The sequence below is a fragment of the Orycteropus afer genome, unplaced genomic scaffold (genome assembly GCF_000298275.1).
Source record: "Orycteropus afer afer isolate SDZICR_OR568_19922 unplaced genomic scaffold, OryAfe1.0 scaffold00018, whole genome shotgun sequence".
NCBI classification, from domain to species: domain Eukaryota; kingdom Metazoa; phylum Chordata; class Mammalia; order Tubulidentata; family Orycteropodidae; genus Orycteropus; species Orycteropus afer.
The window spans coordinates 6,198,725-6,210,533 of NW_006921605.1; the positions used below are offsets into that span (position 1 = coordinate 6,198,725).

An 11,809-nucleotide genomic window follows, 5' to 3' on the forward strand; every position below is an offset into this window, starting at 1 on the left:
AAGGAAGATTGGGCAATCTACTTCTGTAGCGATACTGCCTCCGAAACCCAAGGAGGGGTCGCTAGGAGTCGGATCCCACTTGACAGCAGTGAGTCTGGTTTAGAGCTATTTTCCGGTAATTTAGTACCACGGACAATTAGCTGAAGATAACCCCGCCCTCTACTTTTCAAATCAAAGAATCTCAGCTGGACGCATGCGTCTCAGAGGTCGCACAGACTGTCATCATAGAGGTGCACAGCTAGATCGTCTAGCCGTTGCCGGTGGCAGACATTTCGGATCTTGGCAGAGAAGTTGGACACCGTTGGGGCCTCTGCTCAGCAAGGCTGCACCGTCCAAAAACGTAAAAACAAAAGAACTCCCGTGGAAGCTGCAAAAGCAGGCGGCTGACAGGATCCATGGTCCGTCTCTCGGAAGACAGGGCTTTTAAAGGGTTCCCCACCTCCTTGCCCTTATCTAAGATGGCGGCTCTGTGGCCTCTCTAGCTGGAGGCGCACCTCGGATTTCCGGAGGGGGCGGTGGCAGCGGCGGCGACGGCCTCGCCTCTGGCTCCGAGCTGGTTGCTGGGCGGGTCGCAGCGCGCGCGGGCTTGGTGGCCTTTGGTGCCAGGAGCGTGGGAGGTCTCAGGCCATCCCTCCAGCGCCGGCTTTCTCGGCGCCTTCCCCCACCCGACCCCTAGCCTGGTGGCCGGCTCGGTGGGAACCGCCCCCGGTGCAGCCCCGCGCGGGCCGGCGATGCCCAAGAGGCTGCTGCTTCTGCCGTCGTTCTCCGCGTCCTCGACCTTCCGCGCCCGGCGAGCCTGCCCCGCCGCCCGGCCGGCCATGAACGCCGCTCGTACCGGCTACCGAGTCTTCTCGGCCAACTCCACGGCCGCCTGCACGGAGCTGGCGAAGCGCATCACCGAGTGAGCAGGGCGAGGGCGGGCGGGTGGGGTGGCCGGGTCCCCCTCCTGCGCCCCCGCCCCAGGGGTCGCGGAAGCCACCCTCCCGCCCCACGTTTGGCCTCTGAAAAGCCTATGGCCGACTTAATGCATTCCTTCCCACCCTGATTCCTTGCACTGCTCGCCTTTCCGTCGCCCCCCACCCACCCTACATCCCAGGGCAGCGCTGAAGGTTGGCTAGGAAGCTCATTCTGAGACCCCCTGAGTGAGTGCCTGGGGGAGAGAGGCTCTGTGGGTTTGGCTCCCTTTCCCCTCGCTGCCGTTGATCCCGGTTCCCAAGTCTCTGGTTCATTGAGACCTGGAAGACCTGTCCTGGCTGGCGCAATAGGTGCGAGACCCCTAGGCCCTGTTGCAGCCACTGGAGCATAGGCAGGGAGAGGGGAAGTTAGAACAAGGCACCCTCCAGGGAGGCCGATTTTTTGGAGCTGGTGAGTGAAGGGATAGGCCTAATCATATCTTGTAATTCGCTCTGCCCTGGGACATGCATAACCATGGCAGGAGGTGCCTCGGAAGAAAGGCCTGGCAGTCCTTCCCAATGGGCAGTCATTGCTAGCCCTGCAGGCACACAGTTCTACTCTGACAGCACTTGGGGTCGTCATGGCTCCGAGTCCACGCCGTGGCCCACGACAATAGGTCATTTGAAGTAAAGCATTCGCCTCTCTGTGGTTTTATTTAAAAAAAAAAAAAGAAGCTGGTGGTCTCAAGCAGCCTTTGGGGTCTAATAGCTCTGACGTGCCCTCCCGGCCTTGCCGCTTACTGGCTGTGACACCGGGCAAGAGGCTGTTCCTCAACTTCACTTGTAACATGGGAGTGAGTCTGTCCAGGAAGGCTATGGTGACTGAAGGACATGGTGTAAGTCAAGGGTGTAGCTGAGCTGCGGCTCCTAGTGGGCCTCTGAATAACACCTGTTTGCTAAAGGGCTTTTCAGTCTTGGAGGGTCCAGGAGGGCTAATGTAAGGGAAGGGCCCTAGGGGGTCCTGATGACAGGAACAGCTTGTCTTGGAGCATTTAAAGTCCTGTTCAGATTTTAAAGAGTTAACATCAGTGCTTCTCTGAATTTTCTAGAGTCGATAACTGCGTGAGTACACCTTTAAATTCCTAACTTACGTAGAAGGAGGAGGAAACTTTAGTTATATTTTTCTTATGTTCTTGTTTTCAAGAAAGTTCTAAGATTAGAAGACTTGGGACCAAAAAAGAAGGAAAAATAGCTTTTTTCAAAAGTTCTGCAGTCTGCTTCCTAGTTTCTATTTCAGATCTCTGAGAATTTGTCTTGTCTTTGTGAGGCCAACTGAGAGAACTTTAAATACTGTTTGTTTATATGGGGTCATATTTACCCTAGACAGACCTTGCCCAGGGCGACTTGGTGGGGTGGGGGGGTAGGAGCAGGGTGTGTGTGGGGGGTGGGAACGGTTAAAGAATAGTTTCTGCCTTTTTGTTAGATTCTTCCCTGCTTTGTTCTAGAAACATTTTACCTTATTGTAAAATCCTCCCCTTGCCCTTGTGTGTGTGTGTGTGTGAGTGTGAGAGTGATTTGGGTGAAAGTTTACAGAGCAAGTTCATTCATTTTCCATACAGCAGTTCATACACATTTTTGTCTCATGACATTGACTGCGATTCCTCACAGTGTAACAGCTCTCTTCCCATTTCCTTCCCTGTGTCCTTTCCTGTGCATTCCTGCCCCCCCCAGCTGTCTTCCAGTGCAAATGCTGTCCTTCTGGTCTCCCACGATTGTTCTAAGGACTGTTGCTGCCTGATGTAAATGTTCACCCTGTATGCCTGCCTTGTCTGTTTCATATTTTGAGCTTCCCAGTAAGATCTGATTTGAAAAAGGTTTTTACAGCTAAACAGTTTGCAGACCCAGAGATTCGATGACCGCAGAGGCTAAGACATGCCAGGATTCCTTCCATATCTAAACTTCAGGGGGATCTGCACATTATTTTGGATGATGCACTCCCATCAGTACACGTCTTTGGTGTACACTCTCCCAGGATGATGTATATTTACGGGTTATATGTGCACATGTGTGTTACAGTGAACAGGAAGGGGTCCTGCACTCACTTTTTTCATTTAACAACTTTTTGCTAATCCACCCTTCACTCCTCCCCCCCAGGGGCAGGGGCTCGAATATTTTACAACAGATTCTTCCCTGACCTGTCCTTTCACTTCTAAAAATGTTAACAAAGCGTTTTTTAACTACATTTTAAAATTTTCAGCTGCATTTGTTAATTACCCCTCCGCTAAAAATCAGTTCCACTGGCCCTTCCTGTTCTCTTTGTCCGCTTTCTGATTAGCTCACACATGGCTTTGTACAGTTGGTTTGTTCCACTCAGGGTCCAAACGAGATCTGCATATGGTCAATGCCACTGAAGTCTATGTATGTGTTTACTCCTGGTTTGTGTGTTTGCAATCATTGCCAGTGATCAAGTGCTGGGATGATTCTCAAGACAGTCACTGTGGTCAGAAAACAGTGCCCTCACCCCAGCTTCAGCTGTGGGCCCTTTGCAGTAACAGAGCAGATGCCCACGAAACGGTGAGCACGCAGTTTAGTGGCACAGTGACGGGGACTCTGTTCTGAATGGAGTTAAGCTTCCTAAACTGTCTGTTGGGAATGAATGCCCGTCTGGGGTCGTTTGTCTTTCTGTGGGCCGTGTGTGTGGGTGTGGGTGTGGTGGGTACCTGATGTATTTTCACAGGAAGGGAGCATTACTGATTGCTTTTTTTTTTTTTTCCCCCCTCCTGCCTGTAGGCGTCTTGGTGCTGAACTGGGAAAATCGGTTGTATACCAGGAGACCAATGGAGGTGCGCCAGAATTCTTTCTTAAACACCCTTTAGTCTTTAAACTGTTGAATCAGGGGGGTTTTGTCAATTGTAGAACGTATAGGACCAAAGTTGCCACTGTCACCAGTCCTGAATGTACATGCGCTTCATTGGTGTGGGTGACGTTCACCGCAGTGCACGACCACCACCGGGTGTTTCCACGGCTTTTTCATCGCTCCCAACAGAAATGGTGCCCACGCAGCAGGACCCTCCCCCAGCCCCTGATCACGTCTACTCTGTCCCCGTCTGTGAATTTGCAGGGTTCGTCTATGGCCTAGGGTGTATCAGACAGAGTATGTGCTATCATGTGGGTGGACCCCATCTAGTTGGTCCATCATCTGCTGATGGACACTGGGGTTGTTTCCACCTTTTGGCCATTGCAGGTAGTGCTGCTGTGAACGTTGTGTCTGTTCGAACACTTGTTTTCATTTCTTTTGGGTACACACTGAGGAGTGCAGTTGCTGGGTCCCGTGGTTAAAAAAAAAAAAAAAACACCTCACTGCCATCGAGTCAATGCAACTCATAGCAACCTCACCTTGGGTTTCCGAGGCGGTATCTCTGTGGAAGTAGATTGTCCAACCTTCTTTCCGAGTCTGTTTAACTTTCTGAGGAACCACCAGCAGTTTCCCAGAGCAGCTGGAGGCCTCCAGGTGCTCCACGTTCCTCGTTTACTGATTCTCAGACAGTAGCTAAGTCCTTGGCCCCTTTTTTCTTTTTTCTGGTAGGAGTTCTTTTACATTCTGGATATTCAGCCCTTAGCAGGTATGTGATGTCTTGGAGCTGCTGTAACGGAAATACCACAAGTGGGTTCCTTTAATGAACAGAAAGTTGTTTTCTCAAAGTTTTGGGAGGTTGGAAGTCTGAATTCAAGGCACCAGCTTTTGGGGCACATCCTTGTCTCCACTTCCCCGACGTGCCTTCTCTGGGGCTCCTGGGCTTGTAGACTGGTCCAAAGGTGGTGTTGGCCTCCCTAGTGTCACATAACAACAACAACAACAACAAGTGTCAAGTTCTTCTGCGCCTGAGCTGTGCTTTTATATCTCAGAGGTGTTTGGATGAAGACACTCTTGACACTCTTATGGCCTAGTTAACATAACAAAAAACTACTGACAGATGGGATCATCTCCACTGGTGTGTTGTTGATAAGGAGCTCTGGTGGTGTAGTGGTTAAGGCATTGCTGCTAACCAGAGGGTCAGTGGTTCAAGTTCTGCAGGACGAGGAAGAGGCGGTCTACTTCTGTAAAGATCCGCAGCCTTGGAAACCTGATGGGGAGGCTGCTATGAGTCGGAATCAAGCCGATGGCAGTGGTTTATTTCGTTGTTCTCGATAGTTGCCATCCAGTCAGTGTCCACTCATGGCGACCCCATGGGACCGAGGTCCACTGTGAGCCCCTGCTCAGCGTTTCTAGGCTGCCATCTTTATGGAGGCTGTTCAGGACTTCTCCCACAGAGCCACTAGGTGTAGGGTCACAATTTGCGACGCGTATTTTTGGAGGGCACAGCGCAATCCATGCCATGTGATTTCCAACTTTTTTCTCCCATCCTGTAGGTCGTGTTTGCATTTCGTCGATAATGAGCTTTCCACCAATGTTTTTAATCTCGATGAAAGTTCACTTTAGTTTTTCTTTTGTTGGCCTGTGCAGTGTAGTCTTACCTGAGAATCTGTTGAGCTGGCATATTTTTAAAAAGCAAGCATTACTCATGTAACAAACGTTTATTCCCTTTAATGTGAGGGCTTTGAAACATCATCTCACGCTTCCCTTTCAATCTTGACGTCTTTGTTCTCCTTCTCAGAGTCTCTTTCCTCTTTTCCCAAGATGATCCGACTGTCCCGTTGCAGGCTGAAGAAGCAGAGGTGTAGAGAATCGTTCTCCCTCCACTCTGGGTTATCAGATGGCGTCAGGAGCAGCTGGTTCTGGGAGTCAGGACTTCTAAACCCTCTCTCAGCTCTCTGTTGCTAACGTTTTCCCTCACTTCTGTGGTGGTCTCTCACACTTGGTTGTTGGCCCGTCGTTGGACCCCCTGGTTTATGTGGAGGACTCTAGCATTAGGAACTAACGTTTGAGGACTTGGCTTAATGGCCAGCGCCCTGGAAGTGATGCATGGTAAGTCTCCTAGCGGTCCAAGTACCTCAGATTACAAAGCCCACATTTTATTATGAAGGGAAATTGGTATAAAATAACTTGGAATTAATTTTGCAAAGGTAAAAACCTGGGCCCATGATTCTCTGCTTATTTTTCTCCTCCTAAGTGTCTTTGGTGTGAGTGGTTTGAGGATCTAAACAGTAAGGGACTGAGGAAGGTAATTTACCAGAGATTCGCTGGGTGACCTTAGAGACAGTTGGCTGCCAGCGCAAGTCAGGAGATATAGACGTTTAAAACCTGAACATGAATGTGGGTGGGTGAGATGCCGTGTTTAGCCGTCATGGATTTTAAAAATCTGTCGTGACAGCGTTTGAGGGCTCTCAGAAAATGAAGCCCTCAAACCGGAAAAGGGGTCAGTGAAGACCCCGTCGTGGCTCCCGCCCTTGCTGTGTCTCACTTTGGCTATTGCGTACCTTCCCAGCAGGCCTCCTAGCTGCGTTTCAGCCTTCCGGCCCACCCTCCGCACCTTCCCAGCAGGCCTCCTAGCTGCGTTTCAGCCTTCTGGCCCACCCTCCTCACCTTCACTGGATCTTTCTAGAATTTAGTACTTCGGCCCCACCGCAGCTTGAAGCCTGTAGCACAGAGGCCCAGCTCCTCAGCGGTGACGTGGGCCTTCGAGATCCAGCCTCCTCATGGGCGGGTTGGCCTCCTCACGGGCCTCACCTTCCCTCACCTCCTCTTGTGCCCTCTGACCTTGGAGTACAGCATAAATCCGAGGGTGTCTCATCACCTCACTGCTGCGACCTTGGCCCCGTCTCCGTTACTGCTCACCCGGACTCCCTGGAGACAGGCAGTGGCCTTGGCCCCCACTCCACCCTGCCTCAGCTTTCTTCTCCAGCAGTCACAGCATGTGGGTCACGCCCTTCCATCCTCCTCCTCCACTGGCTTCCCGGCCCCCGTGGGATGAAGTCCAGGCTCTTGTGTCCCTGGCCCCTCTTGGCTCCCCGACCCCCCGTCCCTCCTTGCCCTCATTTCCTCGGCTCGCCAGTGGTTTCGGGCACACGGCTGCCCCTCGGCTCGGCACGCTGGGCCCCACGTCTTCACCTGTTCCCTTCCTCCCTGCACAGTCAGGCTGGCAGCGAGGCCCTGTCACAGGCCTGTTCTTCCTTCTTCCTCCTCAGTACTCTGTCTCTGCCATGTGGGACCTGGACAGTTTGCCAGAGTCTTTGGTGAGCCAGTCTGCATCCCTTTGGCCAGCAACCTCCACTTGGGAGTCTAGCACAGGGCCTGGTACAGAGAAGGCACTTGGCACTTGTTGGGGGAAGAAGATGCCAGCCTTTTACCTTCTATCTGCTGTCGACTTTCCCTCTGCGTCTTTTATGTGTCTTTATTTTGGTGACAGGGTTTATCTGGACCTTGAGATTTTACATAGACGTGTTGGTCACTTTTACTTTCTGTTTCTGGCTGATTTTCCTCCTAGCTTCACTGTTTCTTCTGTGTGTAATGTAATTCTGAAATTTGTGGTGGCACCCTTGTTAAGCACTTGGCCGCTAACAGAGAAGTTGGTGGTTCGAAGCCTCCAGCCGCTCCTCGGGAGAACGGTGTGGCAGTCTGCTTCCATAAAGGTTGGCAGCCTTGGAAACCCTGTGGGGCATTTCGACTCTATCCTGTAGGGTCGCTCGGAGTCGGAATTGACTCAATGGCAACAAGTTTTTGTTTTATTAAGAACTTCTCTTGGTGGAGCCAGTACGCCCACTGTTGATTTCCAGCGACTTTCACTCCCTGCAAGTTGCTACCTAATTATAACTAGCATACCATAAAATGCTTTTCTGAAAACCTGGGCACATTTTTCTTTTTCAGAGACAAGAGTGGAAATTAAGGAGTCGGTGCGGGGCCAGGATATTTTCATCATCCAGACCATACCCAGGTAAGGGTTAGCCCAGACCAAACCTGTTGGCCGTGGAGTCGATGCCGGCCCAGAGGGAACAGTTGGTGTTTCTTCCCACACCTGTTGTTCTAAAACGCTTATCAACAATTCTTTGTCTTTATATGAACCACAATTCAGTTTTTCTTCTTTTAATTATAAACTTATTTGCAGGTTAAACTGCTTGTTTCCCCAAATATAGTTACTGGCTTCTGAAACCTCACTGCCCTTGGTCACATGCTGTATGGTTATCTGTGTCCTTGACCCTGTTCCAGGCTTTAAACTCCTCAAGGGCAGAATGGCTTCCTGCCCTACGCGCTGAACCTCGGTCCACTTCTGTCCGCTCAGCACTAAGCCCACTGACGAGCTTTTGGTTGTTGGTGTTAAGCGTACTAACTACCCCCGTCTAACCAAGACCATTCTTGCCATTTGTGGTATCTGACACAGTGGCCTGTTTCTAGCCTGTCTCTGGCCAGATGTCACTACCCCACTTTCCCGTAGGGCAGGAGGGCCGGCCCTACCCGAGTATGAGCTTCTCAGTAGGAACCTCACCTTTCCCGTCAACTCCCCAGGGGATGGCTGGTTATGCCATCTGTGTCTTTGGAAAATCCACACCTTCCAAGGCCTGATCAGTTTTTAATGATCGTGGTAGAATACTACAGCAAAAGCTTACCTTTCTAGTCATTTTCAAGCATCCAGTTCAGTGACTGATTACGTTCACCCAAATGTACCACCGTTGCCAGCATCTATTTCCAGAAGTGGTAGCACCTGAGACAGAACTCAGGCCACCTTCAGCGACGCTGTGGCTCATTCTTGAGCCTTAAGTAAATCCTACCTGACTGCTCTTCTTACCCCACGGAGGACACTAAGCGAGCTGGGTCTGAGGGGCTGAGGGCCACAGGACCACAGAGTGAGTAAGTTGGGCCCAAGTATGACAGAATCCTTCTACACAGCACTATAGGCAGATAATAAGTATTTTATTATCTTCTTTCTGATGATAAAAATTATATTCATCACTAAAACTTCAGGAATGTGTGTCAGAAAATAGAAGCAGCTACCCCGCCTCACCCCTGTTCTTCTGAGGTAACCAGTTTAAAGAGTTGTCGATTCTTCTGTATTTTTATATGTGTACAAATGTAGGCTCCATAATTCAAGGGATCCTCAAAACCAAAGCAGAGTCCCCGGACCGGTAGAGACCAGATGAACCCCTGAGACTGTTGATCTGTCGATTGCCCTGGATTACCCTTAAACTTGGGACTCAAACCACTCCCAGAGGTCACCTGTCAGCCAACAGACAGAGTGGCTCATAAAATAAAGAATACATTCCTCTAAACTATCACCCAAATGAGACCCAACAGTCACTGTTTATCCGAGACTGAAGATGAGAAGGGAAGGGGCCCAGGGAAGCTAGATTCATAGAAACAGAACAACCAGAATGAGGGTAACAAGAACTCTGATACATTGTGGAAAAAGTAACCAGTGTCACTTAACAACATGTGTACCCCACACTGTCATCAAGTTGATTCCAACTCAGTGGCCCTGTAGGACAGAGGAGAGCTGCCCCACAGGGTTTCCAAGGCTGTAACTGTTTACATCTCTTCTCCGGTGGGATGCTGGTGGATTCCAACCTGCAGCCTTTTGGTTAGCAGCCGAGCACTTTATCTTTGAACATTTTTATTGTGATTTGGGTGAAAGTTTATAGAGAAAATTAATTTTCTACACAGCAGTTCATACACATTTAGTTTCATGACATTGACTGAAATTCCTCAGAGAGTAACGGGTCTCTTCCCGCTTCCTCCCTGTGGTTACCTCTTCCGTGGGTCCTTCTTTTCTGTGCATTGGTGTCCCCTGAGCTGTCTCCCTGCGCAAACACTGCCCTTCTGTTCTCCCACCATTGATTGTTGTAAGGAGTGTATCTACCTGATGTAAATGTTCACCCCATATGCCTGGCTATTGTTTGGCTTGACGCCATGGGAGTAAGTTCAGTTCCAGACCTGAAGGGTAACTAAGGGCCATAGTCCCAGGGGTCTCACCAGGCTTTATCAGACCAGTAAACCTGGTTTTTTTTTTATGAATTTGAGTTTTGTTTCACATTGTTCTCTCACTCTATCCAATATCTCCTGCACTGATCCCTTTCCCAGTGGTTGGCAGCAATAGCCGGGCACCATCTAGTTCTTCTGGTCTTTTTATGACCATATAGGCTGAGGATCACGTGGTCCACTAGTCCTTTGGACTAATTGTTTCCATATGTCTTTGTTTTTTTTCCTTCTTCTTTGCTCCAGATGAGGAGAGGCCAGTTGTTACATCTAGGTGGCCACTTGCAAGGTTTTAAGACCTCAATCATTAGTCACCAAAGTAAGATTGTAGAACGATGTTTTTGTGTAGTACTTTATGCCAGTTGAGCTTGATGTCTCCTGCAACCATGGTCCTGGGCCCACAGGTCCAACTCCTCTCTTCCTCAGGGTAGTTGGCTGTGGCCAAGAAGTTATCATAACTTTGCCTCTTGTTAGCTGTATTGTATATTTGGACATTTCTTACAGCACATGCAAGTACATACGTAGAAATATTGTCTAGCAGCCAAACGCTTTAAACAGTGTGCCACCAGGGCTTCTCCCTGGATTAATACATAGAGAAACTGTTGAACATAATTTGCTGTGTAGATTTTCTTCAACATCACAAGGAACTATTAAGAAAACCAGAAAACAAAGTATACAGGCCTTTTACGTTTTTAAAATTCATATTTTATTTATACAGTCAGCATCTACGTGGTTCACGTTTCCGAAGGGTGTATGCGGGTGACTCCCGCTGACCTCTGCCCCCAAGCACCCAGCTTCCCCCTGAGGCAGGCAGGCAGCACTTACTCAGGGTTTCTTCCAGGGACCATGCTCATTGAAACATCTGCTTACATATTTTTCTTCATTTTTACCTGAGAGGGGTTTATAATACACCTGTGCCGAACTTCTTAAAACAATAAATATATAGATAAGTGTCACTTAATGTCCGTGATATGTTCTATGAAATAGGATGTTACGTGATTTGGACATTGTGTGAACACTGTGTTAGAACCTTGCAGGATAGGAAGGAAGGGCACAGAGAAAAGGGAACCATAGGAAGGAAGTAACAGCTCTGGTGGTGCAGTGCCTAAGGCATTAAGGCATTTGACTGTTAACCAGAAAGCTGGCGGTTCAAACCCACCAGCCTCTCCTTGGAAGGGAGACGGGCAATCTACTTCTGTAGAGATACTCCCTCTGAAACCCAAGGAGGGGTCTCTATGAGTCGGGTTGACTCCACGGCAGTGAGTTTGGTTTTTGGTTTGAGGGAGGAAGTGGGAACAGAGCTGTTAGACTGTGAGCATTGCCATCAGGGGACCTAAATGAGACATTATGAACTGTGCAAAGGAGAGCTAATCTGCTCTGTAGAATTCTACCCAGATCACAGTAGCAGCCTTTAGGGAGCCCGCTTCTGGTCTGTGGCTGCTGATGGTGGCAGGTAGCTGCGGAGGGAGGGGCGAGCAGGGAGGGAGCAGAGCATGGCAGCCCCGTCTGTGCGCGGGCAGAGCCCAGAACCGGGGCCGGAGCCATGGCCTCTGCCTCACCCGGCTGCATCCCACCAGTGGTCCCGGCTGCAAGAGGGTGGGTTTGGGCTCTTAAAACCGCTAGGGGGGTTACAAGTAAATGGAGAGCCACTTTCCCTCTCACAGGACACAGGTGTGTGCAGTGGGCGTTTGGACGTACGCTGCGTGTCTGCTTTGCCAGTGCGTAAGGCACTGCCTTCGCTTTAAAATCCTTATTCCAGGGCTGGGGGGTGAGAAAACATTTTCACTTATGTCCTCGTATATGAAGACAGTTCGTATGATACACACAACTTTTTTTTTTTTTTTTTTTTAATTTGGGTGAAGATTTACAGAGCAAATTCACTTTCCATACAGCAGTTCACATATACTTTGTCTCATGTTATTGACCACAGTTTACCGCAATGCAACAGCTCCCCTCCCACTTCTCCCCATAGTTACCTCTTCCCAGTGTCCATCCCTCCATACTCTTCTGC

The 11,809-nt window shown here is 49.7% G+C and overlaps 1 protein-coding gene across 1 annotated transcript in view; it reads left to right on the top strand.

Annotated features, from left to right (window-relative positions):
- The first annotated feature begins 731 nt into the window (after window positions 1-731).
- The window catches only part of PRPSAP1 (phosphoribosyl pyrophosphate synthetase associated protein 1), a 38,792-nt gene continuing 27,714 nt past the window's right edge, over window positions 732-11,809 (top strand). Inside the window, exons 1-3 of the mRNA XM_007959625.2 lie at window positions 732-901; window positions 3,684-3,736; window positions 7,699-7,765. Coding sequence (XP_007957816.1) covers window positions 732-901; window positions 3,684-3,736; window positions 7,699-7,765 — 290 coding nt within the window. The remainder of the gene's footprint in view (window positions 902-3,683; window positions 3,737-7,698; window positions 7,766-11,809) is intronic.